The sequence below is a fragment of the Hemitrygon akajei genome, chromosome 1 (genome assembly GCF_048418815.1).
Source record: "Hemitrygon akajei chromosome 1, sHemAka1.3, whole genome shotgun sequence".
In the NCBI taxonomy this organism is placed as follows: Eukaryota; Metazoa; Chordata; class Chondrichthyes; order Myliobatiformes; family Dasyatidae; genus Hemitrygon; species Hemitrygon akajei.
The window spans coordinates 56375734-56403026 of NC_133124.1; the positions used below are offsets into that span (position 1 = coordinate 56375734).

Sequence of the window (27293 nt, forward strand, 5' to 3'; positions counted from 1 at the left end):
GCTGCCATACACGCTATTGAGTTTGGCTTTGTAAGAAGTAATGTCTTGCAAGCCCTGCCAAAGTTGTTGTGCATCTGACAACTCCGCGAGAGTGTGAAATGAGCTGCCAATGCAAATGGTGGATGCGAACTTGATTTCAATCTTTAAGAGAAGTTTGAATAGGTACATAGATGGTAGAGGTACGGATGGCTATGGTCCCAGTGCAGGTCAATGGGAGTAGGCAGTTTAAATAGTTTGGCACAGACTAGATGGGCAAAAGGACCTGTTTCTGTGCTGTACTTTTCTATGACTCAATATAATGATTATCACTTTTAGGTTCTTACCAATGAAGGATTTGACTAACTGCTCTACAACTTTCTTTAATATTCCTGAGATAGTATTTGAAGAGCACTTGAATATATATGCACTTTGTTTCAATGTCCTTTCCTGAGTTGTATAGATCTGTATTTTGTACAAACTTATTGATTAGAGATTAAGATCAGAGTGAACAACACTATCTTTCCAAGGTAGTTACTGCCAAACACAGGTGCTCTTGGATTTAAGCCTGACTGGGATAATAAACATTGTCATATTGAACTGGGTTTTTTGAAAAGGCAATAAGAGGAGAAATGAAGGAAAAGTAAAGGTATCTCCTTTCTGTTTGAGTTTAACTTAAGCTACTTACCTTTGTTTTGCTGACCAAAACTTCATACTTTTGGCCACAGTACAAAATTAAAATACAAACACCAAAATAAACCAAAGCAAAATCATTAGAAATTAAAATGTTCACTGGTTGGAAATGGTTCTCACCTTTATGTTACATAAAGCATTAATATAGCACACCATTCCACTGCATTCACAGAAAGCAAATGACTTGGAAGATTGAATTAGTTGCAGAACACATGAAAGTTGAGAAGAAAACAAAGTTGCCTCTCATCTGGAACAACTATACAGATGCAGAGCTTTGGGTGGTACTGAATATGACAGGTGAACGGCCACAGTGAGGATTAATCTTTATCTTTTGTAACACTTATGAAACACTGACTCTTTATTGGATGCAACCAATTTAAGCAAATGGCTACATAAGCATATACCTTATTCAGTGTATACATTTATAATTAAATGCCTTGTACCTTAAAAATCTAAAATATATAAACTAAATTTGGTATTAATTACAAATTGAAATCTGAATACTTTATCCACATTTTTGATATATTTGGCTCACCAATAAAATTAGTTCATGTTCAAAATACCAAATTTGGCTTTATAGATAACAAAATACATTGCTTTATCATTTTGTTTCCTTTTTAATTAAGGAAGTAACTCTTCTGTCCAAGAATACACCCTAAGCTTGAATGAAGAGTACAGTTGCAAATTGAATAATCAGAATTACATTACATAGACAAGCACAACATAGAAGATAAGTTTACCTGCTGTCATAATGAAGTTATTATTCATAAAATACATGCTATCTCTTTCCCAATGCATTCCATTTTTTGAAAACATGTCACTGAAAGAATGAAACTAAAATAGTTCTAATACTTTAAAAGTGAATGATTATCATATGTTAGCTGTGTTTGTCTTGTTGAACTGTGACATTAATGGCAGCTGATTTCTGAACCACAGTGATCCAAAAGTAAATCACTTTTGGGTTTATCCATGGTCATGGCTTAAAATAATGAACACATAAACTGATTGGTCATTCAATAATACCAAAAGCTTAAAAGGAAGATAGAGAAGTTCTGTTACCTTTGTAGCCCAGGATGGCTACAGTAATGGTTAGCATGGCACACAGGACATAGAGCAGCAGAATAGAAAACTTTAGTGCCCAGTTGTTTCTACATCGATTACACTGAGGCCCTTCCTGAATTCCTGTAAGAAAAATACAAGGTTTAATATTTCAGGCAGGTATGATAAGCACAGAGAATTTTAATGACATTTTTAACCACCCCTTTGAATGTGCGAATTCTATGCTGCACATTGTTCCTTTAGGCAAAATACTGGGATCAGCCATAAATATAGTAGAAACAGCTTTTAGGTGGTTTACATGTGCTGAAGTAGGATTTGTGTGGTTCCCAGTAGGACCACATTCACTGCAGCTGGAATCACTTTGTCTGAGGGCATCAGCTTTTAAAGGCACATTCCCTATAGCAGCCACAAAGCAGAGCAACACTCAGTGCTGCTGCTGTGGAATGGTAGCAGAGGTGACGGGAAGAAGAGAGTGGAGAAGAGAGAAGAGAGTTTACTCAGTGGGTCATTGAAGGTGGCAAGAGGAAGCTCATGCACCAGACAGTTCAGGATAGCTGCCATGGCCAACATTAGAAGAGGCAGGTGTAATCTCCAAGAACAATAAAGTATTGCCAAATAAATTTCATGATTTCACATGAAAGATCAACGAGAGCTCCAGACCAACAGAAGTACTGATCTTTCTGCTTGTAACATTTACTCTGAAAAACATACAAACTGATCATCACACCAACTGTGAGTCCCACACAGTATCGTCTCCTGTAACAACCACACCACGGGCATTCTGACACCACAGACAATCCCACAAAAGAGGTTGAATCTCCTCATTCTATACCCTTCATCTTCTCTATTTAGGCATAAATTGATGACTATGCCTTCATCAATTTGGGTCTATGCTCTGAGATTCTCTCTCCATTGGATCCAACATTGGCTTTGTGGAAGAAACCAAAAGGTGGTAGTAAATGGTTATCTCTCTGACTGGAGGCTTGTGGCTAGTGGAGGGCTGCAGGAACCAGTGGTGGGTCCATTAATGTTTATCATCTATATTAATGATTTAGATGATAATATGGTAAACTGGATCAGCAAATTTGCAGATGGCACTGAGATTAGGGGCATGGTGGACAATGAGGTATGTCATCAATGTTTGAAGCAGGACTTGCATCAGCTGGAAAAATGGGCAGAAAATGCCAGGTGGAACTTAAGGCAGATAGGTGTGAAGCGTTGCACTTTGGGAGGTCAAACCAAGACTTACATTATGAATGACAGGACTCTGAGGGGTGCAGTAGAAAAAAGGAATTCAGATCCATAATTCTGTGAAAGTAGCGGCACAGGTAGATAAGATTGTAAAGAGCATTTTTAGCACATTGACCTTCATAAATCAGAGCACTGATTAGAGCAGTTGTGATGTTGTGGTCAAGTTGTATAGTACAGTAGTGTATTATTATGTGCAGTTCTGGTTACCTACCTACTTGAAATATATCAAGAAGCTTGAAAGAATACAGAGAAAATTTACAAGGATTTTGCTGGGACATGAGGATCTGAGTTATTGGGAAAGGTTGAATAGGTTAGGACTTTATTCCCTGCAGCACAGAAGAAATGGGAAGCTCTTATACTGTAAATATATACAAAATAAACCTTCAGCTAAGTTAATATGCACTCTTCATCCAGAGATCAAGGAGGGCTGCCAGCTCAGACTAAATTTTGTCACTCAGCTTTTCAAACATGGTCATCAGCCTATAACTGGGATATTTGAATCAGCCCTTACAACACCAATCTTGGGAGTCTGGTTCTCTGTCTTCAGAAGCTTTTAGACTATTTGTGTGTATTAGCCTGTCCCAACACAGGCACTTGATCTTTCAGGGGTATCCTAACAGCTAGAATGTGCTCCCTCTGTAAATTTGTGCATCAAAGGAGACATTTGTCAGGCATAAAATATTGAAAGTTGTTGGTGAAATTGCTCTGAATCATCTAATGTTCCTAGTAGAGGAAAAATTTGACAGACTTTCAGTTTTAGTAATTCTACCGAGGGGGGCTCCAAGGGAATGTTTGCTTGCCGTGCTGAATATCTTGAGTGACTTAGTCAGTCACACCTTGACACTGAATTTAAGGCTCTAAATGCAAATTGCTTTTACCTTCTGTAAGTCTGTGGATCAGTCAGCTGGAGTGAGAATTGCAGTTCACTCAGATGCAGACTTAATACTATGACTCCAAATTCCCTTTGAGTGGTGCTGCTCTGGCATTGCAGCTGCACTGGGAATATGATAGAAACCCTCCTACTAGCCAATCATTACAGGACTTTGATCACCAATGCAAGCTATACCAGAAGTTTTACCCCTCCTAGCCCATCATCTTTACAATCTTACAATTTAATCTCTGTTGAAATTAAACCAGATGAACAAAATTTGCAACAGAAATACATTTTATATTATGTGGTGCAAACAGCACAGAGCAGCAAATACGACACCTACATTTCCACACTCTATATAGAAAGGAATTTAGCTAGTGACTGGTTATTTAGGGTCCTTGCCATGTTTATTCTATTAGTCATAATTTAACCACTTTTAATGAATTATCCTCACAGATACCAGAAATATGACCTACTACCTGTTTGCTTTAGTTTGAAAATAAAATTCCAAATATCTAGCATTTTAAAAGAAAATGGGGGTTGAAGATTAGTATTTATAATGCTGCTTTGCATAAGGAAGATATCCTGGGAAGAACTGAAGCAGATATTTACCTCATAAATATTCAGTTAGAATGTTACTACTCAGCGCTACGTTCGGCTCAATTTCTGCCCAGTTGGAATGAGAGCCTCAGTTGTGCCTGCAGTGGGCAATCCCAGACAAAATAAATAAATACAAAATATATCGATGCATTCTGCCAGAATTTGACTCAGAGCTGTGACTGCAACCAAGTTGCTGTCAAAAGTCCCACAACGAGATCTTTAACAGAGAGAGAGAGAGAGAGAGAGAGAGAGAGAGAGAGAGAGAGAGAGAGAGAGAGAGAGAGAGAGAGAGAGAGAGAGAATGAGAATGAAAGCCCATATAGATGGGCTTGGTGCAACGATATCATCTTCTCAATATCGGACTGAATTACACCCAGAAGGAGGTCTCAGATCCCCACATTTAGTAATTTGCAGTCTGTTTCATTACTTTGAAGGAAGTTGTGCTACTGAACTGAAACCGTCCTCCACCAAGCATGATGTTGGAAATGCAGTAAAGATCATATTGACCTTCTTCCACAGTGCAAGATGGCGTTCAGCGATTTCTTTCTGCAAACAAGAGCCTTGATATGATTTTTTGAACCTTTGCTTTGGCTCAAAGTCATTTTGTAATGAGATTAGTTCTTCCTCCACTTGTAATGTTAATTCTTCATTACAAATGTTCAGGAATGGATTAATTACCGAATCAGGAATTTGGATCAAGAGAAGATCCTGAAATCTCTCTGACATGTCTTTATGTACCTCAGCCAGGTGGGTACAGATACTTGAAGATCATCTGATATTCTTTCTTTCCCTTCCAACTCTTCTTTCGAAGCCCAGAAATTCAAAAAGGTCATGACAGCCAATGTTGCACTTAAATAGGGTTAACTTGGATAGAAATGTGGAGATGCCTGATTTGACTTTGATAAGATTCATATCATTTCCTTAAACTTAAAGACTGATTTCCTTAAATTTTGCAAATATTCCTGACAAATGTAATAATCCTGCAATGTAATGTCTATCATTCGTGAGTTGATTACTGCATGAAGCATTCAAGCCTTCAAAGAATTTTATCTCAGTTTCAAAAAATACATAAATGCATTTCAGGCAGTTTACTTTTGAGAACCATCTGACTTCTCATGTGCAACAACAAGCATTCAAACCGTTCAGTATTCTCAATACAAAGCTCCTGAAATAGTCTGGAATTGAGACCATGGGTCTTAATTTCATTTAACGCTATTTAATAATTTGTTCAGACAATCACTTAGGCTTTTTGCGACAAGTTGTTGTCTGTGAATTACACAGTGAATAGTAAATATGTTAGGTTCAGCTTTTTTCAAGAATGTAATAACCCCACAGTGGTGTCCTGACATTGATGGTGCCCATTGTTGCATAAGGAAAAATGTTGGTAAGCAGAATGTCCTTCTCTTTGAAAAATTGCTCAGCAACATGAAATATTGTCTCCCCCTGTTTCTAGTCCCCTTTCAAATAACAATTCTTGAATTATGTTTTCATCTATTATGAAGCGAACATAAGCAAGAAGCAAAGATTCATTGCCTGGTTAAGTTGAGACATCCAACTGCAAAGCAAATTCTGCTATCCTAAGTACATTGTGTGTCCTAAGAATGTGTGTCCACGTTCTTAGACATTGCATCTATTCATCTTTGAACAGAGTTGTCGCTGAGTGGAATTGATCTGGTGATTTGTGCAAAATTGTACTCAAAACCTTCCTTACTGCTGACAGAATCAGATCTTTTCCAATTTATGGGGCTTTCCAGATTTAGTAATGAGCAATGAAATACATGAAGCACACAAACCATTGTTGTTTTGTTGTGAAGTGCTGGAAAACATGTTTTGAAGAGTTTTCTGTTTCTGAAAGTTTTCATAAAGTAACTGAAAATAAGTTAAATTCTTGTTTGCTTTATCAAAGTGTATTTTCTTAAAATGCTCAAGGAGCCTGGATGGTTTCATTCCCTCATTTGAAAAAAACTTTATGACACAGTAGACACATTAGCTGCTGCTGTTTGCCTGGTGCTGGTATAAATCCATATTTCAGATATTCCACCCTATACTGTCTTCAGTCTTGTTCATTTGATCTGCTTCTGCCTTTTTCATTATGGATTAACAACCACAATCAATCACCTATATTTTAAGTCCAACCTCAAGTACTACGATCAATAAAGGGGATAGTTATGATGTCATCATAGCTCAGGCAAATCCTGACGTTCTGCCTGAAGGAGCAGAAAGTGGGGTAGCGATATGGGCTAAAGAAATACAGTCAAGACTGCTCAAAGAGTAGATTCTGAACATTACCCCATTGAATGCCATACCCAAGTTCACAGGAATTGCGTCACTGCATGGTTGGAGTGTGAGAACTGTACTAGCTAACACTGTACTACAGTAGTGAATGGCAATGATGTATGGGCTGGGCCCTAGAATAACACAATTTCTTCCATCCAGTTTTCTCATCATGTGCCATCTTCAGAAGTATCACATTGCTTTTCCACAGCTATAACATGCTTTGAGTAAAGTCTAAGAGAACGGTGGGTTAGGAGGAGATGAGGTGATTACATGATCATTGTGATCAATTATGAGGCAATGAGGATCGAATACTTATAATAAGTAATTCATTTCTTAAATTAACCCTGTCATCCCTCAGCTGTTCTCTTTGCTACTGTACCAAATGCTACCCCACCACCCCCTTTATCTTTATCATCCCATTAGAAACTCCCACCACCTCCGGGGGGGGGTTGGTAACGCCCAGTTTGGAACCACTGATCTTGAAGGTGGTGTTTTTATCTCTGGGGGTCAAAAGTCTGGTCTGTTGAAAATAAACCTTTGAACTATGAATAATTCATATGTTTTAATAATATTTGACCTCAGAGCAGTCAACAGTTTCGTGTGATTATTATTAATCAATTTTCTGATAATAATTTGTTTGCAAGAACTATTTAACACTGTGTTACAAGATTAGTTTGTAAGTAATGCAGTAACTACATTTCCTGACTGGCACAGTAGTCATGAGCTTAAGGTTCAAAACCTCACTCTGACCAGAATGGAAGTGAATGTAAAATGGTAAATTCACCATTTGCAGATATGGTTGCACTCCTGAACTTGAATATTGTAGAACAGTTACAAACTGCTCCAGCTAATGGGAAATTATGATATCCATTATGAATATGAAAAAGTGAAATTTTGTAGTATATCACAGCAATAAATAAGCAACTATGCAATCAATGATATTAGTTATTTAGAGCATGGCTTTCTTTTGATCTTGAATGAAAAAAAAACAAGGTGGCACAGTAGCTTAGCAACTAGCATAACACTTTACAGTGTGATCAACCAGTGTTTATTTCCTGCCACTGTCTGTGAACACCCTACGGAAGGCAAGTGCAGAAATTGCCAGGGCCTGAGCAGAGATATTTAAAACAACCTTAGAGATAGGAGAGGTACCAGAGGATTAGAGGATAGCCAACGTGGTTCTGCTGTTTAAAAAAAGGCTCTAAACAGAAACTAGGAAACTATAGGCCGGTGAGTCTGTCATCAGTTGTGGGAAGGTTATTGTAGGGAATCATAAGGGACCAAATATATAAGTATTTGGATAGACATTGACTGATTAAGGATAGTCGGCATGGTTTCATGTGTGGTAGGTCACGTCTAACCTATCTTACAGATTTTTTTGAGGGAGTTACCAGGAAACTGGATGAAGGTAAGACAGTGGATGTTGTCTACATGAAATTTAGCAAGGCATTTGACAAGGTCCCACATGATGGGCTGGTCAAGAAGGTTCAGTCGCTCAGCATTCAGAGTGAGAAAGTAAATTGGATTAGACATTGGCTTTGTGGGAAAAGCCAGAGAGTGGTAGTAGATAGTTGCCTCTCTGACTGGAGGCCAGTGACTAGTTGTGTGCCACAGGGATCACTGTTGGGTCAGTTGTTTGTCATCTATGTCAATGATCTGGATGATAATGTGGATAACTGGATCAGCAAGTTTGTAGATGACCAAGTTTGGGGGTGTAGTGGACAGTGAGGAAGGCTATCATGGATTACAGAGGGATCTGCATCAGCTGGAAAAGTGGGCTGAAAAATGGCAGATGGAATTTAATACAGACAAGTGTGAGGTTTTGCACTTCAGTAGGGTCAAGCATTGGTAGGTCTTACCACTGAGGAGTGTGGTAGAACAAAGGGATCTGGGAATACAGGTACATAGTTTGTTGAAAGTGGCACCACATGTATAGGATCATAAAGGAAGATTTTGGCACATTGGTCTTCATTAATCAATGTACTGAGTACAGAAGACGATATGTTACGATGAAGTTGTATAAGACTTTGGTGAGGCCTAATTTGGAGTATTGTGCGCAGTTTTGGTCACCCACCTACAGGAAAGATATAAATAAAGTTGAAAGAGTTAGAGAAAATATACAAGGATGTTGCTGGGTCTGGAGGAGCTGAATTATCAGGAAAGACTGAATAGGTTAGGGCTGTATTCTTTAGAACAAAGTAGATTGAGAGGGGATGTGATAAAGATATACAAAATTATGAGGGGTATAGATAGGGTAAATGCAAGCAGGCTTTTTCCACTGAGACTGGGTGGAACTACAACCAGAGACTTAAGGTGAAAGTTAAAAAGTTTAAGGGGAACATGAGGGGAAACTTCTTCACTTAGGGGGTTGTGGGAGTGTGGAATAAGATGTCAGCACAAGTGGTGCATGCAAGCTCAATTTCAACATTTAAGAGGAGTTTGGATAGGTACATGGATAGCAGGGATATGGAAGGCTATGTTCCTGGTGCAGGTTGATGTGAGTAGGCAGTTCAAATGGTTTCAGCATGGACCACATGGGCCGCAGGATCTGCTTCTGTCCTGTATGACTCTATGACTCTAAGAATTTGTACATTCTCCCCTGAGTGTAGATTTCCTCCAGGCGCTTTGGGTTCCTTCCACACTCCAAAAACATATGGGCTAGTAAGTTGTGGGCATGGTATGCTTGCAGTGGAAGCCTCTGCGGGCTGGCCCCAGCACATCCTTGGACTGGATTAATTGTTGATGCAAATGACGCATTTCAGTGTATGTTTTGATGTTTTGATATCCATGTGACAAATAAAGCTAATCTTTAATATTAAAAATTATATACGTAGTAAGCCTATCCGGTTTTCCTCATTTAAAAAATCTTGGCCTGTGGAAATGATAGACTATTATTCTACCATGCACTTGTCTAAACTGGCAGTTCTAATAATGATCACAACATGCACTGATCATATAATTGGCAATGCCACTGAAGATATTTAAGAAAAGTAGGAAGTTTCTTACCTCATTTGTTGTTCATCTGATCATTGTGTTAAGGAAGAAATAAAATGTTTCACTTCAATAGTGTGTAGAATGAAAGGAGTAATTGAAGACTCCACAAGAGATATAGGAACAAAATTTGAACCATCTGGGCAGCAGATGCTTCTTCTAACATAAACATTACTAAAATGCTTAGTAATTATTACCACAGTGTTGAAATTTTATTTGAAATTTCTTCAAAAAATTTATTTATGTAACTGTTAGACATTCCAAATATACTTCAGCAGTAGAACATTTTATTTATTTAAATCCTAAAGACCCAAATATATTTTTTAAAAAAACATACTTGTTATTTTACAAGAGTGAACACACCTAAATTAATTTTGTGATGGTACCAGAAACCTTTCCCATTTCCATAGTCCTGTCACATTTACAATAGATTGCAGTTAATTGGGATACATCGGAACCAGTACATTTTGGTCCAATTAAGCGGCTGCCCAAATTAGCTGAATTGTCATTGAAATAGTTAAATAGGTATAGAAAAGACAATCTGCCACTTAACTAGGTAACTAATTAGATATTTGAATAAAATACAGAACAAATTAGGACACTGCTAATACCACTACAGTGCTATAAAACTGTGTATTAGTTCCTAATATTTACCCACAGAGGATTTTGATGTACGCCTCCATATTTTTTTGATTAACTGTAAATGAACAAAATCAGTGCAGACACCAAGTGCAGATAACGTACTGCATTCATACAACTCTTCCAATGAATGCACCTTCCAGATCTTCATTTTCATTGCAACTTTCAAGATAATTGTCAATACCTTCAAGTACTTAACTTGCTGAAATAATGAAATCATTTCATTTTCACTCCCAGTTGTTTCTCGCACCTCCAAGCCTGAATGTTTGAAATGCAAAGGCAGTTCTGAATTGCCTTACTGTTTGTTTCTTGCCAAGTATCAGTGGCAAAAATTACCACTTTTTGAACAGAAACAAACACGACTGATACTATTTCAAATCTTTTCCCTATAAGCACAGAGTAGTGTCTAATGGCCACACAAGTACACATGGCAGACACTAGTTAGAAGCTGTTTGGTAACAGCCTCCTGTCCCAAGCAGCAAAATGTCCAAAATAAATTAAGTGAATCCCAACTATTTTCTCGATTAGTTTGTGTTTTTTAGGAATTATCCCAAATAAGCAGCTACCCGATTAACTGGAATCCATTGTATGTATATAAACATCTTTGAGAAAAATGTTTGTTCTTCATTAATTGTAGCAAAATAATATATGCAAGTATGAATATTCATGCAGTCAACCCATAATTACCAGCAAATGTAGGCAATCCCACAAATTCAATAATAGTGTGATAACTAATCCAACTTGATGTCTAGCTTCTACTCACCTGGTTGTTGCAGCATCTGACCAAGTTCCTGATGAAGTCTGCAGAATGTCTTGCACCACACTTAGAACATAGAATGTAGAAAATCTATGGCACATTACAGGCCCTTCGGCCCACAATGTTGTGCCGACCACATAACCTACTCTAGAAACTGCCTAGAATTTCCCTACCACATCGCCTTCTATTTTTCTAAGCTCCATGTACCTATCTTAAAAGAGAGGTCATGTGACTACTAATGGAGATCCCATGCCCTCTTCTCATTACTATCATCAGGACAAGATACAGGAGCCTGAAGACCCACATTTATCAATTTAAGAACAGCTTCTTCTCCTCTGACATCAGATTTCTGAATGGTTCATGAACCCATGAACTCCACTTCATTATTCCTTAATTTTTGCACTATTTATTTTGTAATTTATAGAACTTTTAAGTCTTTGCACTGTACTGCTGCTACAAAACAACAAATTTCATGCTGTATAAGACAGTGATTTTGCTAGTGAGGCAAGAAATAGGAAGATTAGTCATTTTAACCTGAGACTAAAGAAATGGTACAGGAGGGAAGGTTTCAGATTTTGAATCATTGGGCTCCCTTACAGGAAAAGTGGGATCTGTACAAATCAGATAGTGTGCACCCCAACAAGAAGGAAACCAATATCCTTGCAGGAAGGTTTGGCAGTGCTGTTCCGGAGGGGTTTAAATTAGAGTTGCAGCCGGAGAAGGGGTGGAACTTGAGGGGCAGGTCAGCAAGTAGAGTGGCTTGTTATAAGTCTCTTTGCAAAGTCAATAACTGTAACGCTGAGAATGGTGGAACTAATGTTCTGAATCGTGTATTCTTCAGAGCAAGGTCTACTGTAGATAAGTAGGTAAAGTAGATGAACTTCGAACATGGGTAAACATGGAATTACAATGTGAAACAGAATGTCAAGGACTTCTATAGATATATTAAGAGTAAAAGGATAGCAGGGGACAAAATTGAAGATCAGCGGGGTCATCTATGCATGGAACCAAAAGAGATATGGAAGACTGTAAATGAACTTTTTGCATCTGTACTTCTTGGAAGATTGTCACAGGTTTTATAGAACTGCGGCAAAAGAGTAGTGAGGTCATGGATCCCATCTGGAGGAGGTGCTTGCTGTTTTGAGGCACATTAGGTGGATAAATGCCTGGCACCTGACTAAGTATCCACTTAGAGCTTGCAGAGCGTTACTACAGAAATTGCAGGGGCTCTAGCAGTTATATTTAAAATGTCTTTAGCCATGGGCAAGGTGGTAGAGAATTGGAGGACAGCTAATGCTGTTCTGTTGTTTAAGAATAAACAGAGAAATTAAAGGCTGGTGAGACTGGTGTTAGTCTTGGGTAAATTATTGTAAGCTAATCTGAGGGACAAGATATAAGTATTTGGATAGACAGGGCCTGATTAAATATAGTCAGTATGGCTTTGCACATGGTAGGCCATGACTAACCAAACTAACAGAGTATTTTGAGAAGGTTAGGTTTGTTAGACCATAAGATATAGAAGCAGAATTAGGTCACCTGGACCATTGAGTATGTTCCGCCATTCTATCATGGCCGATCCAATTTTTCTCTCAGCCCCCAATCTCCTACCTTCTCCTCCTATCCCTTCATGCCCACAATGCAACCTCTGCCTTAAATATAGATAAAGATTTGGCCTTACATAAAGAGATCCTGTGGACCAGAAAGAACCAGAATGTGTTAAAGTTTTTCCAATGGGGGATAGAAGTGCTGAATGTCCATGATGAAAATAAGCCAATCCAGGCCAGGGAATTGAAAGTTACTGAAGTGATGGAGAGTATGTGAAGTGTCATGGATTTAGGTAGGATAGGACTGAACCAAGGGGGACAAAATTGAGTTGAGGTATATATGGACATTAGGGTAGAAACGGACAGAAGCAATGCGAGTACTGAGCCTGTTAGATTTGTGAATATTGGGTAGGAGGTAGAAACGAGCAGTGTGGGGTATGGGAACTGAGGCTGGTGGCAATGGATGGGTGATCACTAAACTCAAAGCTAGTGATAGTGCAGGAGATGATGGCCTTGATGCTCCTGAGTGGGGTCCTTTTCAAGGAATAAGTAAGAAGAGGCATCTGAGACTTGTTGTCTGGCCTCCGCAACTTTGCCAGACTACAACAGCATCCCCTTCTCTGAAATATATCCAGTGTGGGCAGGAAGTCAGAGTGGGGTGTCCAAAAAGTGGAGGAAGATTCAGTACAGGGGGAGGGATCATTGGTGAGGATGTTGAGAACCCTTGTCAGAGAAGTAGGCTCAAAGGCAGGTGGGAGGGGGTGTAATAGAAGGAGAGCTCTTCTGAACTCACTGAGGTGTCAATGCAGGGGGACAAAGGTAAGGCTAAGAACATTTTGCCTCAGAGGGGATGGTGAAGACATGGCAAAAGTTGGAACTGGGGTCAGGGAAGGGTAGAGGGTTGGAGGGGTCAGAGGCAAAAGTGGAGTACAGGAGATTGGATGTTGTGTTGAAGTTGTTTAAGACATACTGTAGGTAAGGGCAACATTTGAAGTATTGTGCAGTTCTGGTTAACTACCTACAGGAAATATATCACAAGCTTAAAAAATATGCAGAGAAACTTTACAAGAATGGTGTTGGGACTTGAGGACATGAGTTATAAGGAAAGGTTGAATAAGTTAGGACTTTATTCCTTGGAGTGTAGAAGAATGAGGGAAGATCTTGGAGGTAGACAAAATTATAAGAAGCATTGATAGGGTAATACATGCAGGCTTTTCCCCCTGAGGTTGGATAAGACCAGAACTAAGGTTTAAGGTGAAAGATGAAATATTTTAGAAGATCCTGAGGGGGATCTTCTTTGATCAGAGAGTGGTCCAGGTGTTGAATGAGGAGCTGTCAATGGAAGTGGTGGATATGGGTTCAATTTCAGCATTTAAAAGAAATTTTGATAGTTCCATGATGAGAGGGGTATGGAGGGCTATTGTCTAGGTATGAGTAGATAGAACTAGGCAGAAAACAGGATAGCACTAAATTGATGGGCTGAAGATCCTGCTTCTGTGCTCTATGACTCTGAGAAGGACTGGAATTCTAAAGCCCAAGGTAGCAAAATGGGTACAACTGTTATTGCTACTACTTCATAGCTCCAGTTACCCAGGTCCTAATGAAGGATCTTGACACAAAACATTGACAGTTTATTTCTCTCCATAGGTACTGCCTGACCTGCTGAGTTCTTCTAGCATCTTGTGTGAGTTACCCAAGGTCAATGCTGCCCTCTAGTGCTATCAGTATGGAATTTATAAATTCTCCCTGTGACTGAGCGGGATTCCTATGGTTGCTCTCGTTTCCACCCATATCCTAAAAATATTCAGGTTATTTTGGCTGCTATAAATTGCGTAGATGAGTGATAGAATCTGTGGGGGGAATGGGGAGTTGTATGGAGTATCAGAGACGGTGGAGAGGGTCAGCAACTTTAAATTCCTTGGTGTTATTATTTTGGAGGACCTGTCCTGGGCCCAGCATGAAAGTGCATTTATGAAGAAAGCATGGTAGTACCCCACTTTCTTTGGAGTTTCTGAAGATTCAGCATGACATCTAAAACTTTGACAAACTTCTGTAGATGTGTAGTGAAGAGTATATAGACTGGGTGCATCACAGCCTGGTATGGAAACACCAATGCCCTCAAGTGGGAAATACTACAAAAAGTAGTGGATACAGTCCATCCTACCGTAAAGCCCTCCCCTCCACTGAGTACATCTACATGAAGTGTTGTCAGAGGAAAGCAGCATCCATCATTAGGGACCTCCACCACCCAGGACATGCTCCCTTCTTGCTGCTCCCACCAGAAAGAAGGTACAGGGTCCTCAGGACTTACACCACCAGGTTCAGGAACAATTATTACTCCTCAACCATCAGGCTTTTGAATCAAAGGGGTTAACTTTATTTGCCCCATCACTAAAATGCTCCCACAACCAATGGACTCAATTTCAAGGTCTCTTTATCTCATCTTCTAGGTATTTATTGCTTATTTATGTATTATTATTTCTTTCTTTCCATACTTGCATAGCTTGTTGCCATTTGCAAACCATTTAAATGCCCGAGTTGGTGTGGTTTTTCAGTGATTCTATTATGGTTATTATTCTGTTATGGATTTATTGAGATTGCCTGCAAAAAAATGAATCTCAGGGTTGTATATGGTGACATATATGTATTTTGATAATAAATTTACTTTGAACTTTGATTGATGGGAATATGAAGTAAATACAATCGGTTGCGGTAGGATTATAGTTTCCATGCCATGTCTTGCCATGACTCCAGAATGTGATTGTCTCTATAATGAGGTTTCTCTTCCGTTTTCTGAACTTATAATTTGCTTTTGGCACATACATAATGATGGATATTTTTGACAATTACAATTTATATTCTGAACAATATCATACTATTTTCTCAAAGGTCCTCCAAGAACAATGCTTCCCAGAAAGAGATTGAAAGAAGATTTGTAAACAATTGCAATTTCTAGAAGCATAGGCTCAGGATTTAGCAGAGATATTAAACCTATGTGGCATGACTACATTACTTGAATGTAAAGGGAAGATACAGAGCTTCTAGTTTAAAGCTTCAACAACACTAGTTTTGAATGATTTTTATATAAAATAATAGTTTATGCATAGGGTGGAATACATTAGTCATAGTCAGTGAGCAATACAGAATGGATACAGGCCCTTTGGCCCAACAAGCCTATGCCAACCAAAGGACACCATTTTGGTGTCCTGAACTACTTTACATTGGTTTCATGCTGAAAGAATCTTGTTATGACATTCATTTCTTGATGACAGTTTTAATCACTTAGACACTAAAAGAAATTACAAACTATATATTCCTTATGGAAAGAAGTATCCATTCTACAATACCCAAATGTGATTATGATAAACTTCAAACAATACTCTCTTGTATGTGGAAAAGACTACAGGAAGCTTGTTTAAAGGTTCAGGAACAGGATTAGATTTTACAGTAGTATCCTTAAACATGAAATTATTAAGTGTTCCATTTTTAATGCATGAATATTTGTGATATTAATTTCAATATTTTTCCTTTAAATTTTACTTTCAGTTCTGGTAGAAACTTCATTCTATGGATAAGTAGCAGCAGAGGAAATAGAGAAATTGCATTTTCAACACATCTTAACCATGCCAAATCTGCTAAAGGCATAATTTACACCACCTTTGCCTAATGACAAGAAGTTTAAAAAACACACATTCTTCTTGTACTCTTTTGCTAATTGACCTCATTTGGCTCTGCAAATTGAGAATTCTACCAATTAAACCCATTGTTAAAAATATATTCTTGTTGAGTTAGAAGGAACAAGAATGATCAACCAGCTTTCCAAAGGTTCACTTCTGTTGATGAAGAGATTTGGTATGTCACCAAAGACATACCAAATTTCTACAGATGTACAGCAGCCCGGAGAGCATTCTAACTAGTTGCATCACAGGTATGGAGGGATCAATGCACAAATTCAGGAAAAAACTGCAGAAGATTGTAAACTCAGTCAGTTCCATCATGGGCATTGACATCGAGGTCATCTTCAAAAGGCAATGCCTCAAAAAGGCAGCATCCATCATGAAGTACCCACTACACAGGACATGTCCTCTTCTCACTACTACCTTCAAGGAGGAGGTACAGAAGCCTATAGACCCACACAATGCTTTGGGAGCAGACTTCTTCCCATCCACCATCTATGCCTGCTTTGAAAGGGAAAACACAACTATAGCTGTGGAGATCCCTGCTGCACCTCATAACATCTGTGATTTCAGTCTCAGAGGCTGATGTTAGTCTGTCTTTAAAGAGGCTGAACCCTCGCAAGGAGGAAAGTCCAGATGGAGTACCTGGTAAGGCTCTGAAAACATGTGCCAACCAATTGGCGGGAGTATTCAAGGACATTTTCAACCTCTCACTGCTACGGGCGGAAGTTCCCATTTGCTTCAAAAAGGCAACAATTATACCAGTGCCTAAGAAGAATAACGCGAGCTGCCTTAATGACTTGCCTGGTAGCACTCACACCAACAATGATGAAATGCTTTGAGAGGTTGGTCATGACTAGACTGAACTCCTGCCTCAGCAAGGACCTGGACCCATTGCAATTTGCATAACACCACAATAGGACAACAGCAGATGCAATCTCAATGGCTCTCCACATGGCTTTAGACCACCTGGACAACACAAACACCTATGGCAGGATGTTGTTCATTGACTATAGCTCAGCATTTAATACCATCATTCCCACAATCCTGATTGAGAAGCTGCAGAACCTGGACCTCTGTACCTCCCTCTGCAATTGGTTCCTCGACTTCCTAACTGGAAGACAACAATCTGTGCAGATTGGGGATAACATATCCTCACTGACAAACAACACTGGTGCACTTCAGTGGTGTCTGCTCAGCCCACTGCTCTACTCTGTATATACAGATGACTGTGTGGCCAGGCATAGCTCAAATACCATCTATAAACTTGCTGACGATATAACTGCTGTTGGTAGAATCTCAGGTGGTGACGAGAGGGCGTGCAGGAGTGAGATATGCCAACTAGTGGAGTGGTGCCACGGCAACAACATGACACTCAATGTCAGTAAGACAAAAGAGCTGATTGTAGACTTCAGAAAGAGTAAGACGAAGGAACAATCCTCATAGAGTGATCAGAAATGGAGAGAGTGAGCAGTTTCAAGTTCCGGGGTGTCAAAATCTCTGAGGATCTGACCTGGTCCCAACATATCGATGTAGTTGTAAAGAGGGCAAGACAGCGGTTATACTTCATTAGGAGTTTGAAGAGATTTGGTATGTCAACAAATACACTCAAAAATTTCTATAGTTGTACCATGGAGAACATTCTGACAGGCTGAATCACTATCTGGTATGGGGGGGGGGGGGTTACTACACAGGACCGAAAGTAGCTGCCATGGGTTGTAAATCTAGTCAGCTTCATCTTGGGTACTAGCCTACAAAGTATCCAGGACATCTTCAAGGAGTGATATCTCAGAAAGGCAGCATCTATTAAGGACCTCCAGCACCCAGGGCATGCCCTTTTCTCACTGTCACCATCAGGTACGAGGTACCACCTGAAGGCACACACTCAGCGATTCAACACCTTTGCCATCTGATTCCTAAATGGACATTGAACCCTTGGACACTACCTCACTTTTTTAATATACAGTATTTCTGTTTTTGCACTTATTATCTATTCAATATGCATGTACTGTTATTTACTTACTTATTATTTTATTTATTTATCTCTTCTATATTAAGTATTGCATTGACCTGCTGCTGCTAAATTAACAAATTTCGCATTGGAATCTGATGATAATAAACGTGATTCTGATTCTGATTTCTGAATGGTCGATCCATGAACACTACCTCATTTTGTTCTACTTTTTTGTGTATATTTCTTATCATAACTTATATTTTAAGTAATCATTGTACTGCTGCTACAAAGCAACAAATTTCTTGACATATGTCAGTGATAGTAAACCTGATCCTGATTCTGAGAGGATTACCGGTCAAAACTGAGGCACAAACACTGGCTGTGAAGGTCAGGAGGATTACAATAGCTGCTAACATGAGATCTGGGTCCAATTTAAGCAGGCCTAGCACCTCTCACTTGGAAACTCAGTCTGTATTTCAGCTTTGGTTATTACTACATAATTCTAACTACACTTGGTGGCCACCTTATTGGGTACACCAGCCTGTTAATGCTAATATCTAATCAGCCAATCATTTGGCATCAACTTAATGCATAAAACCGGCTGATATGGCAGAGAGATTCATTTGTTGTTCAGACCAAAACATCAGAGTAAGGGAAGGAAAGTGATCTAAGTGACCTTGACTGTGGAATGATTATTGATGTCAGACAGGGTGGTTTGAGTATCTCTGAAAATGCTGATCTCCTGGGATTTCAAGCACAAGTCTCCAGAAATTATAGAGAAAACAAAAAAAAATCCAGTGAACAGCAGTTGTGTGGGTGAAAATGTCTTGTTAATAAGACAGGTCAGAGGCCAGTGGCCAGACTGGTTCAAGTTGACAGGAAGGCAGCCGTGACTCAAATAACTATGTGTTACAACGGGGGTGTGCAGAAGAATATTTAAATGCAGAATATGTTGAACCATGAAGTGAATGGGCTCTAGTCGCAGAAAGCCATGAAATTACACTGTGGCCACTTTATCAGGTACAGGAGGTAAGTCACTGTATTTGAGATGAGCTTCCATCAGACAAGTATGTAGTTTTATTGGAAGTACAGTACATAAAATGATTCATATGCTGCAAAGATATGTTTATGTCTTTATATACATTCATCTTCATTTTAGACTGATATATTCAATATGTTTGGCTGGTTTTAGCCTGCCTTGCTGCCAATGGTCCCGTAACAATTATGCAAACATGAGTATGATCCAGAGGTAACTATGAATTTGGAAAAAAGGACACCAAAGATGCTTGTGGGTTTTTATCTTTGTTATCTACAATTTTTGCATTGGTGATGGCCAACGCATCAAACGATTGCTTTACACAGCAGTGGCTTTGTGTCATTAGTTCAGTACTGCCATACTGATTTGCCAAGTTCAAGGATTAATGTAAAGTCTGTACAGATTTAGTTGAGAATCACAGACTTAAATACATTTTGGCTTAATCAGCAATAAAGCAAACAAGTGTTTTGAAAATAGTCCAATAGTTCGTGTTGAAACTCTATTCATAACATATCTGTCTGACCTAAAGTAGCTCCGAGAGGTTACAGTTGACTATCTGAGTAACTAGTTAGAATTCTAATGACAGTGTATTAGCATGAACTGGATGAATGACCCTTTAAACATGCAGTTTCAGTGAATAAAATGCTGTGAATATATGGTTCTCAGAAAATGAATGATAATTTTCTAAAATCAGTCCAAATCTGACCTAATTTCAGCTGCACTTGTTTCAAGTTGGACATCCTTCCTTGTGCAGGTATGTTAAACAGTTAAAAATACTGTATGTTATAACTTATAATGTGAGGGGAGTGCTGGGCCAAACTTTGCAAGATATGTGATTCCTGCAGGACGGCTGAGTTTGTAATTTATATATAAAAAATGCTGACGTTCAACTGCATAGCTCTGATAAATACATTCCTTCACAATTAACTTCTTAGGCATATGTTTTATATTTTCCAAATCCCGTTCTTCCCTTTCTGCACACAGAGTTTTGAGTGATTGGCCCACTGGGAAAAATAGAAAGAATACCATTGAGAAAGATAAGACACAAATAGAAACCAGAAAGCTGAAGGGAAGTGGGGCGAGACTTTAAGTACCACGTGCAGTAGATTTTACCGTTGACTAGCTCAGCAGCCTTTGTCTCTGCAATGCTCCATTTTGGTGGAGTTGAGAAGGAACTGGAGAGGGTGAGGATCTCATAGGAAATAACAATCAGGGAAGTATAATCAGAGAAATGGGGAGCAAGATTATGGGGGAGATAACTGGGAAAGAAAGGATTTTTGGAGATTATGGGGAGATTAAGAGGACTTCAGTGAGGACATCAGGAGAAGGGATGTTGTGGGAGATAGTGGTGGTAGAGAATTGTTAAGACCAGAGAAAAGAATTTTGGGATTTGGGAGAAAATGATGGTTTCTCTGGGAATGAGATTATGCATGAAGAAATGCAGGTTCAGGGGTAATAAAGTGGGGAGGAGATCAGAGGAAGCTGGGGAAAAGTATGAGAAAGGAGAATAGGAAGGAGATGAGAGATAGAGATGCAGATAGGTTGTGGATTGTCCAAGGCACGACTTGAGTAGCAGCAGTAATCTCAATGAATATGATATTGCATTGAACTGCCGCAGCCAAGTTAACAAATTTCACGTCAGATACTGCCTGATTCTGATTCTGAATGCAGGAAGAGACGAAAGAGGTCATTGAGGACATGGAAAGTGTATAAGGGTGTGCAGCTCTAATGGGGGGCATGAGGAAGTGTCACTGAAAATATTAACCATGTGCAATCCTGTGGTTATGACTGCATTGCATTCCTGAGAACGGTTCGCAGATTGGAAATGAATAAAGACAGCGAGTGCGTAGGAGAGCATCACAGCTGTGGCAGGAGAGGGAACAACCACCAGCCATTTTACTGTCTCGGTGAGTGAGGGGGTGAATCTGGTTCGTGTTCCCAGCTCCAACTGTGCAGTTCAGGGGTAAGGCAGAAAAGATCTCTGCAGGGACAGAGTGGCCATCAAATCCATCCCCATCCATCCCACTGGTGTCCCAAACCCTTGTTCCTATGCAGGGGCTGTCAATAAGTTAGGCACTTGTATCCTGAGGAGGACCACTAGGAAGTGAAAATCTCACTGAAGGATCTCTGTTGTCAAATTCTCCAGTGTTACAATCCAGCAACAATGAATATATGATTGAAACAGGGTTTTTATAACAAATAAAACATTTATTTAACACTGCTAAAAAATACCCAAAAAGTAAACAAACGACTAACAACCGGAAGTCAGCTGTGATATGGCAGCTCGGACAGTTCTTAAAGCGAGAATGCAAAAACAATTCTCAGAAGTAGTAATACCAAAGTCCAAAATTTTACCCAGTCGCTCAGGAGAGACTTCTTGAAACAATTTAAATTCTCTTTCACGTCGTGTTACTGCTGTTCCCAGACGAAGTATACTTTGATCAAAGGATTCATGATGAAGAAAATGAAATGGCTTAAAGGCAATGACCTTTCTTTGGCAAAACTTTACCCAACCCTCTGTTCTTCTGGCAGAACAGGAGTTATCATGGGCATAGCTGACGAATTCCTTCCGGATGAGAATCAAACAAGGTCGAACCTGCTTTACTGTCGAAATCAACTTTCCTCAATCTTTAACTTCCTGAACTTCAAATCTTCACTCTCCAATGACCGGACTGGCAGTATAATGGCAAAACTGCCAGCAATAACCTTTGACTTAAGGCAGAAAGTAAAACTCCACTTTTAAATGAAACTGCGTCATAACATCAGAATACACAACAGTATGGAGTCACTACCAAATTCAACCACGGACTGCCCACATCACAGGGTGGAGTTCTCCATTTATACCCGGTTGAAAAAAACTATCACATGACCTCTCACTGGTGGGGAAAATGACATCACTCCCCCATCACAAGACCATTACCTCATCTCCAGCACAACTTCAATTACATCATGGTCACGTGACAGGTACAAGATACCCATGGGTACGTGACACCTCCCTCCAAAAAAAAATTTGATCTGTCAAGAACAAAATTTTAACAATTAACTATTTACAGGAGAATACAAACATACAAAATTTACAATGTACGCAGTATACATAATGTTATCATACATCAACTGACAAATTACTACACAGGAGTGTTACAAATGTTAAAATATCACTCCATATAAAAAAATTACATTGTACATTTAACATTGAGATAGACAATTAGCAATCACATCATCGTTACCTTTGTCCACCGTGGAGAACTTCAGGTTCCTGGGAACCACCATCTCTCAGGATCTGAAGTGGGAGCAGAACATCAGCTCCATCCTGAAGAAGGCCCAGCAGCGGATGTATTTCCTGTGGCTCTTGAGGAAATATGGTCTGCCTCAGGAATTGCTGCTGCAGTTCTACACTGCAGTCATTGAGTCTGTCCTGTGCACCTCCATCATTGTGTGGTTTGGAGCCGCCACCAAGCAGGATAGAACCAGACTACAGCGCACAGTGAGGACTGCCGAGTGCATCATTGGAGCCTCCCTGCCCTCTATTGTGGACCTGTACTCTTCCAGGTTGAAGAAGAGGGCGGGGAACATCATAAAGGACTCCTCCCATCCTGCGCACACACTGTTTGATCTGCTTCCGTCTGGTAGGCGCTTCAGATCCCTCCAGACTAAGACTAATAGGCATTGGAGAAGTTTTTTCCCTACTGCGGTCACTTTGCTGAACAGTTAACTGCCGGTTAACTGTCGGCTAACTATTACTTGGATTGCACTACCTGTATGTATAATCTATATTTTCATTTATATTTATCATTATTATTGTTATGAGCAGAGAGACAACATCTGCCGGAAGTAAATTCCTTGTATGTGCATAGGTACTTGGCGATTAAAGTCTGATTCTGATTCTGATTCTGATACGAGTTATCAAAATATTGTACTCTTGTAACATTAAATCCTTTGTTGCTAAATTGGATTTTAATGCATTTCCTTAACCATTGTCTTTAACCAAGCCTCGACTTACAACAGAACTAAAGTAAGTCACAGTGGCATTTCCAAATTCACTTTTAGCCAAGTTAATAGCTAAGTTAGCTTCTGAAAGCCTTTCAAACAATTTCTCCACCGCAGTAATGTGTGCTTCCCGAGTATCATTTCCTGTCACTAAATCGTCAATATAAGCATCTGTATCCTTTAATCCCTGAATCTCAGAGTTAATCATCCTCTGAAAAGTACCTGGGGCATTCTTCATCCTAAATGGAAGAACATTATATTCATATAACCCAGATGGAGTTACAAATGCAGATATCTCTCTCCCTTTATCCATTAATGGAACACACCAATATCCTTTCAATAAATCAATCTTTGTAAGGAACTTTGCTTTTCCAACTTTATCTATACAATCATCTACTCTAGGAATTGGATATGCATCTGTTTTCGTTACAGCATTCACCTTCCTATAGTCCGTACAAAACCTAATACTACCGTCTGATTTTGGCACCATAACACAAGGTGAACTCCAATTCGAGTTAGAAGGTCGAATAATATTATTCTCTAGCATATATTTAATTTCTTTCTCAGCAAGTTCACATTTTTCCATGTTCATTCTATATGGATGTTGTTTAATGGGTTTGGCATCTCCAACATCTACATCATGTGAAGCTACAGTGGTCCTTCTAGGAATGTCTGGAAACAAATCTTTATATTTCAAAATTAATTGTTTCATTTGCTGCTTCTGTTCTGGCTGTAAATGTGCTAATTTCTCATCAATATTTTCCAGAATGGTTGAGTTTGGTAATCTGACAGAAACAACATTGGGTTTATAATGAGTTTCAGATGAATCATCTATTATGTTCCTAGTGAGATCAGACTCATTATCATTCACCACGACAGTCACAGTAGCAGACTGTTTCTCATAATATGGCTTTATCATATTTATATGGCAAAGTTGTGTTGGCCTTCTACAATCTGGAGATTTTATCACGTAATCCACCTCATTGATTTTAGACACAATTTCATAAGGACCATGAAATTTAGCTTGTAAAGGATTTGTTTGCACTGGGAAAAGAACCAGCACTTTATCTCCAGGTTTAAACATCCTCATCCTAGCTTCTTTATCGTACCAGGTTTTCATTTTCTCCTGAGTCAATTTTAAATTTTCCCTAGCTAAGCTACAAGCTTTATGTAATCTGTCCTTAAATTTCAAAACATAGTCCAACAAATTAGCGTGTACCTCTTTATTAATCCATTGTTCTTTTAATAAAGCTAAAGGTCCTCTAACTCTATGCCCAAATACAAGTTCAAATGGACTGAAACCTAATGATTCTTGTACCGATTCCCTTACTGCAAATAGAAGTAAGTATATACCCTCAGCCCAATTCCTTTCATTTTCCACACAATACGTCCTAATCATATTCTTGAGGGTAGAATGAAACCTTTCCAAGACACCTTGCGATTCTGGATGGTATGCAGATGAAGTGATTTGCTTAGCTCCCAATTTATAAACTATCTGTTGAAACAATCCAGACATAAAATTACCGCCTTGATCAGATTTTATTTCCTTAGGTAACCCAAAATAATTAAAGAATTTTATAAGCGCCTTTGTTACAGTTTTAGCTGTTATATTCCTAAGTGGTACTGCCTCTGGAAACCTAGACACAGTGCACATGATAGTCAACAAGTACTGATAACCAGTTTTTGTTTTTGGTAATGGACCTACACAATCTATAATAATTTTAGAAAATGGTTCATCAAATGCTGGAATAGGTTGCAATGGAGCCACTGGTGTAACTTGATTTGGTTTACCCACAAATTGGCAAATTGGCAAACATTGCCACATCTTTTCTTAAACCAGGCCAATAAAAATGTTTTAAAATCTTATCCACAGTTTTCCTCACCCCTTGATGCCCTTGATGTCCAAGGGCACACTATGAGCTAAAGTTAAAATCTCATTTCAATAAACTTTAGGAACAACTACCTGGTAAACAATATTCCATTCCTCACTTGCAGGAATTGTAGGCGATCTCCACTTCCTCATCAACACTCCTTTTTCAAAATAATATCCTACTGGCACCTTATCAATTTCACTATCTGGTAGAGCTTGTTCCTTTAATTTTATAATCTCAGGGTCTCTACTCTGCTCTGCTATCATTTCCTTCCTGGACAGAGACAAATCTTCATAGTCAGACTTACTCCAAGAATCTTGTTCAAACAAAGAAGGTAAGAGAGTTTCTGACACATCCTCAAAACTCGAATCCTGAGTTGAACAGTCATGAGTAATACCTTATTCTGCACAACAATCTTTTTAGCCATAGCTCGAATTACAACACAGGAAGAATCTGTGTTAGAATCCATCCGTGGTACCTCTGACTCTATTGTCAAATGCACTTCAGGGAAAACTTGTCCACCTGCCAAATCATTACCTAACAATAAAGAAATATCCTTCACAGGTAAGCTAGACTGTAGTCCTACTTTAACAAGTCCTGTAACTAACCCTGATTTTAAATTCACTTTATGCAGATATACAGGCATAAAGGCACTCCCAACACCTTGTATATAATTTACCTCACCAGTGTCAGACTCTTCATTAAACTTTAACACACTGTCTAACATCAGTGATTGAGAAGCTCCAGTATCCCTAAGGATTTTTATTGGCACTGGAGTAGATCCTTCTTTCAAGTATACAAACCCTTCAGTTATAAAATGATCATATCCCTTCTTAACTTGGTCAGACTCTAACAAAACTTCATTTGTGTTAATCAAACCCTGTGGATTTACAGGTGTTTCAGTATATTGCACACTAGCATCTGGGACTGCTTCCTTCTCTTTCTTTTTCAATCGGAAACAGTTAGCTATTACATGACCAGGTTTCTTACAATAATTACAAATGGGACCAAATTGTCTTTCCTTCATAGGTTTTCCTTCCTCTTTACCCTTCTCACTAACTTCTGATTTAATTTCTGATTTACCTTGATTCTCTGTGTTATTTTTTCCTTTTAAAAGTTCTGCCCTGAGGAAATTTATTCTTATGGATTAAAGCATACTCATCAGCTAATTTAGCAGAGTCCTGCAATGTATCAATGTCTCTCTCATTGAAGTATGCCCTTACTTCAACAGGTATGCTTCTTTTAAATTCTTCCATTAAAATCTGCTCTTTCGATTTATTATAGTCCCCATTTACATTTTTAGAGGAAACTCCTCTTTCAAAACACACAGCTTTATCGTAGGCAAATTCCACATGTTTTTTCCACAGACTTCTTCAAATTTCTGAATCTTTCTCTATAAGCTTCTGGGACCAATTCATGCGCCTTCAATATGTGCATTTTCACAATATCATAATCAAGTGCTTGCTCAGCAGTTAAAGCAGTATAAACCCGTACTTTGCCTTTACTTACACTCTGTAACAACACTGACCATTTCTCTTTTGGCCACTCTGAAATCAGAGTACCGGTAATCGTTTCAAAATGTTGGAAATATTTTTCTACGTCTGTTTCACTAAATGGAGGGACCAATTTAATTTCCTGACTAACAGCAAACATTTTTCTAGAACCAGGAGACTGATTCTCAGACTTTAATTCCGCTCTCTTAAGTTCAAATTCCCTCTGTTTATCCTCAGCTTCTAACCTACGTAATTCCAAGTTAGCTTCCAACTGTTTCTTTTTATTTTCAGCTTCTAATTGACTTATTTCCAATTTAGCTTGCAATTCCTTCTGTTTTAACTCAGCTTCTATTTTTAACTTTTCCAACGCTAAATGTTCCGACTATAACTGAATCGCTGCTTTACTCACAGGAAACCGATCTAAAACCGATACATCAAATGCACCCGAATCTATATAGTGTTCCACAATTTTTCTCTGAATTACAGGCTTTATTGTATTTTTCGAAATACCTTTAAGTTCCAACCTGCTAGCAATCTCCAATACAACATTTTTTTCCCGCCTTTGCTAATAACTCCGCGTCTGGCGAAGCCAGGAATTCTTCAATACTCATTGTTGC

General features: G+C 38.9%; 1 protein-coding gene across 2 annotated transcripts in view; it reads right to left on the minus strand.

Annotated features, from left to right (window-relative positions):
* The window catches only part of colec12 (collectin sub-family member 12), a 148046-nt gene that overhangs the window by 41045 nt on the left and 79708 nt on the right, over positions 1-27293 (minus strand). For both annotated transcript variants that reach the window (XM_073043581.1, XM_073043572.1), the window contains exon 3: positions 1729-1851. In XM_073043581.1, the coding sequence (XP_072899682.1) occupies positions 1729-1851 (123 nt within the window). The remainder of the gene's footprint in view (positions 1-1728; positions 1852-27293) is intronic.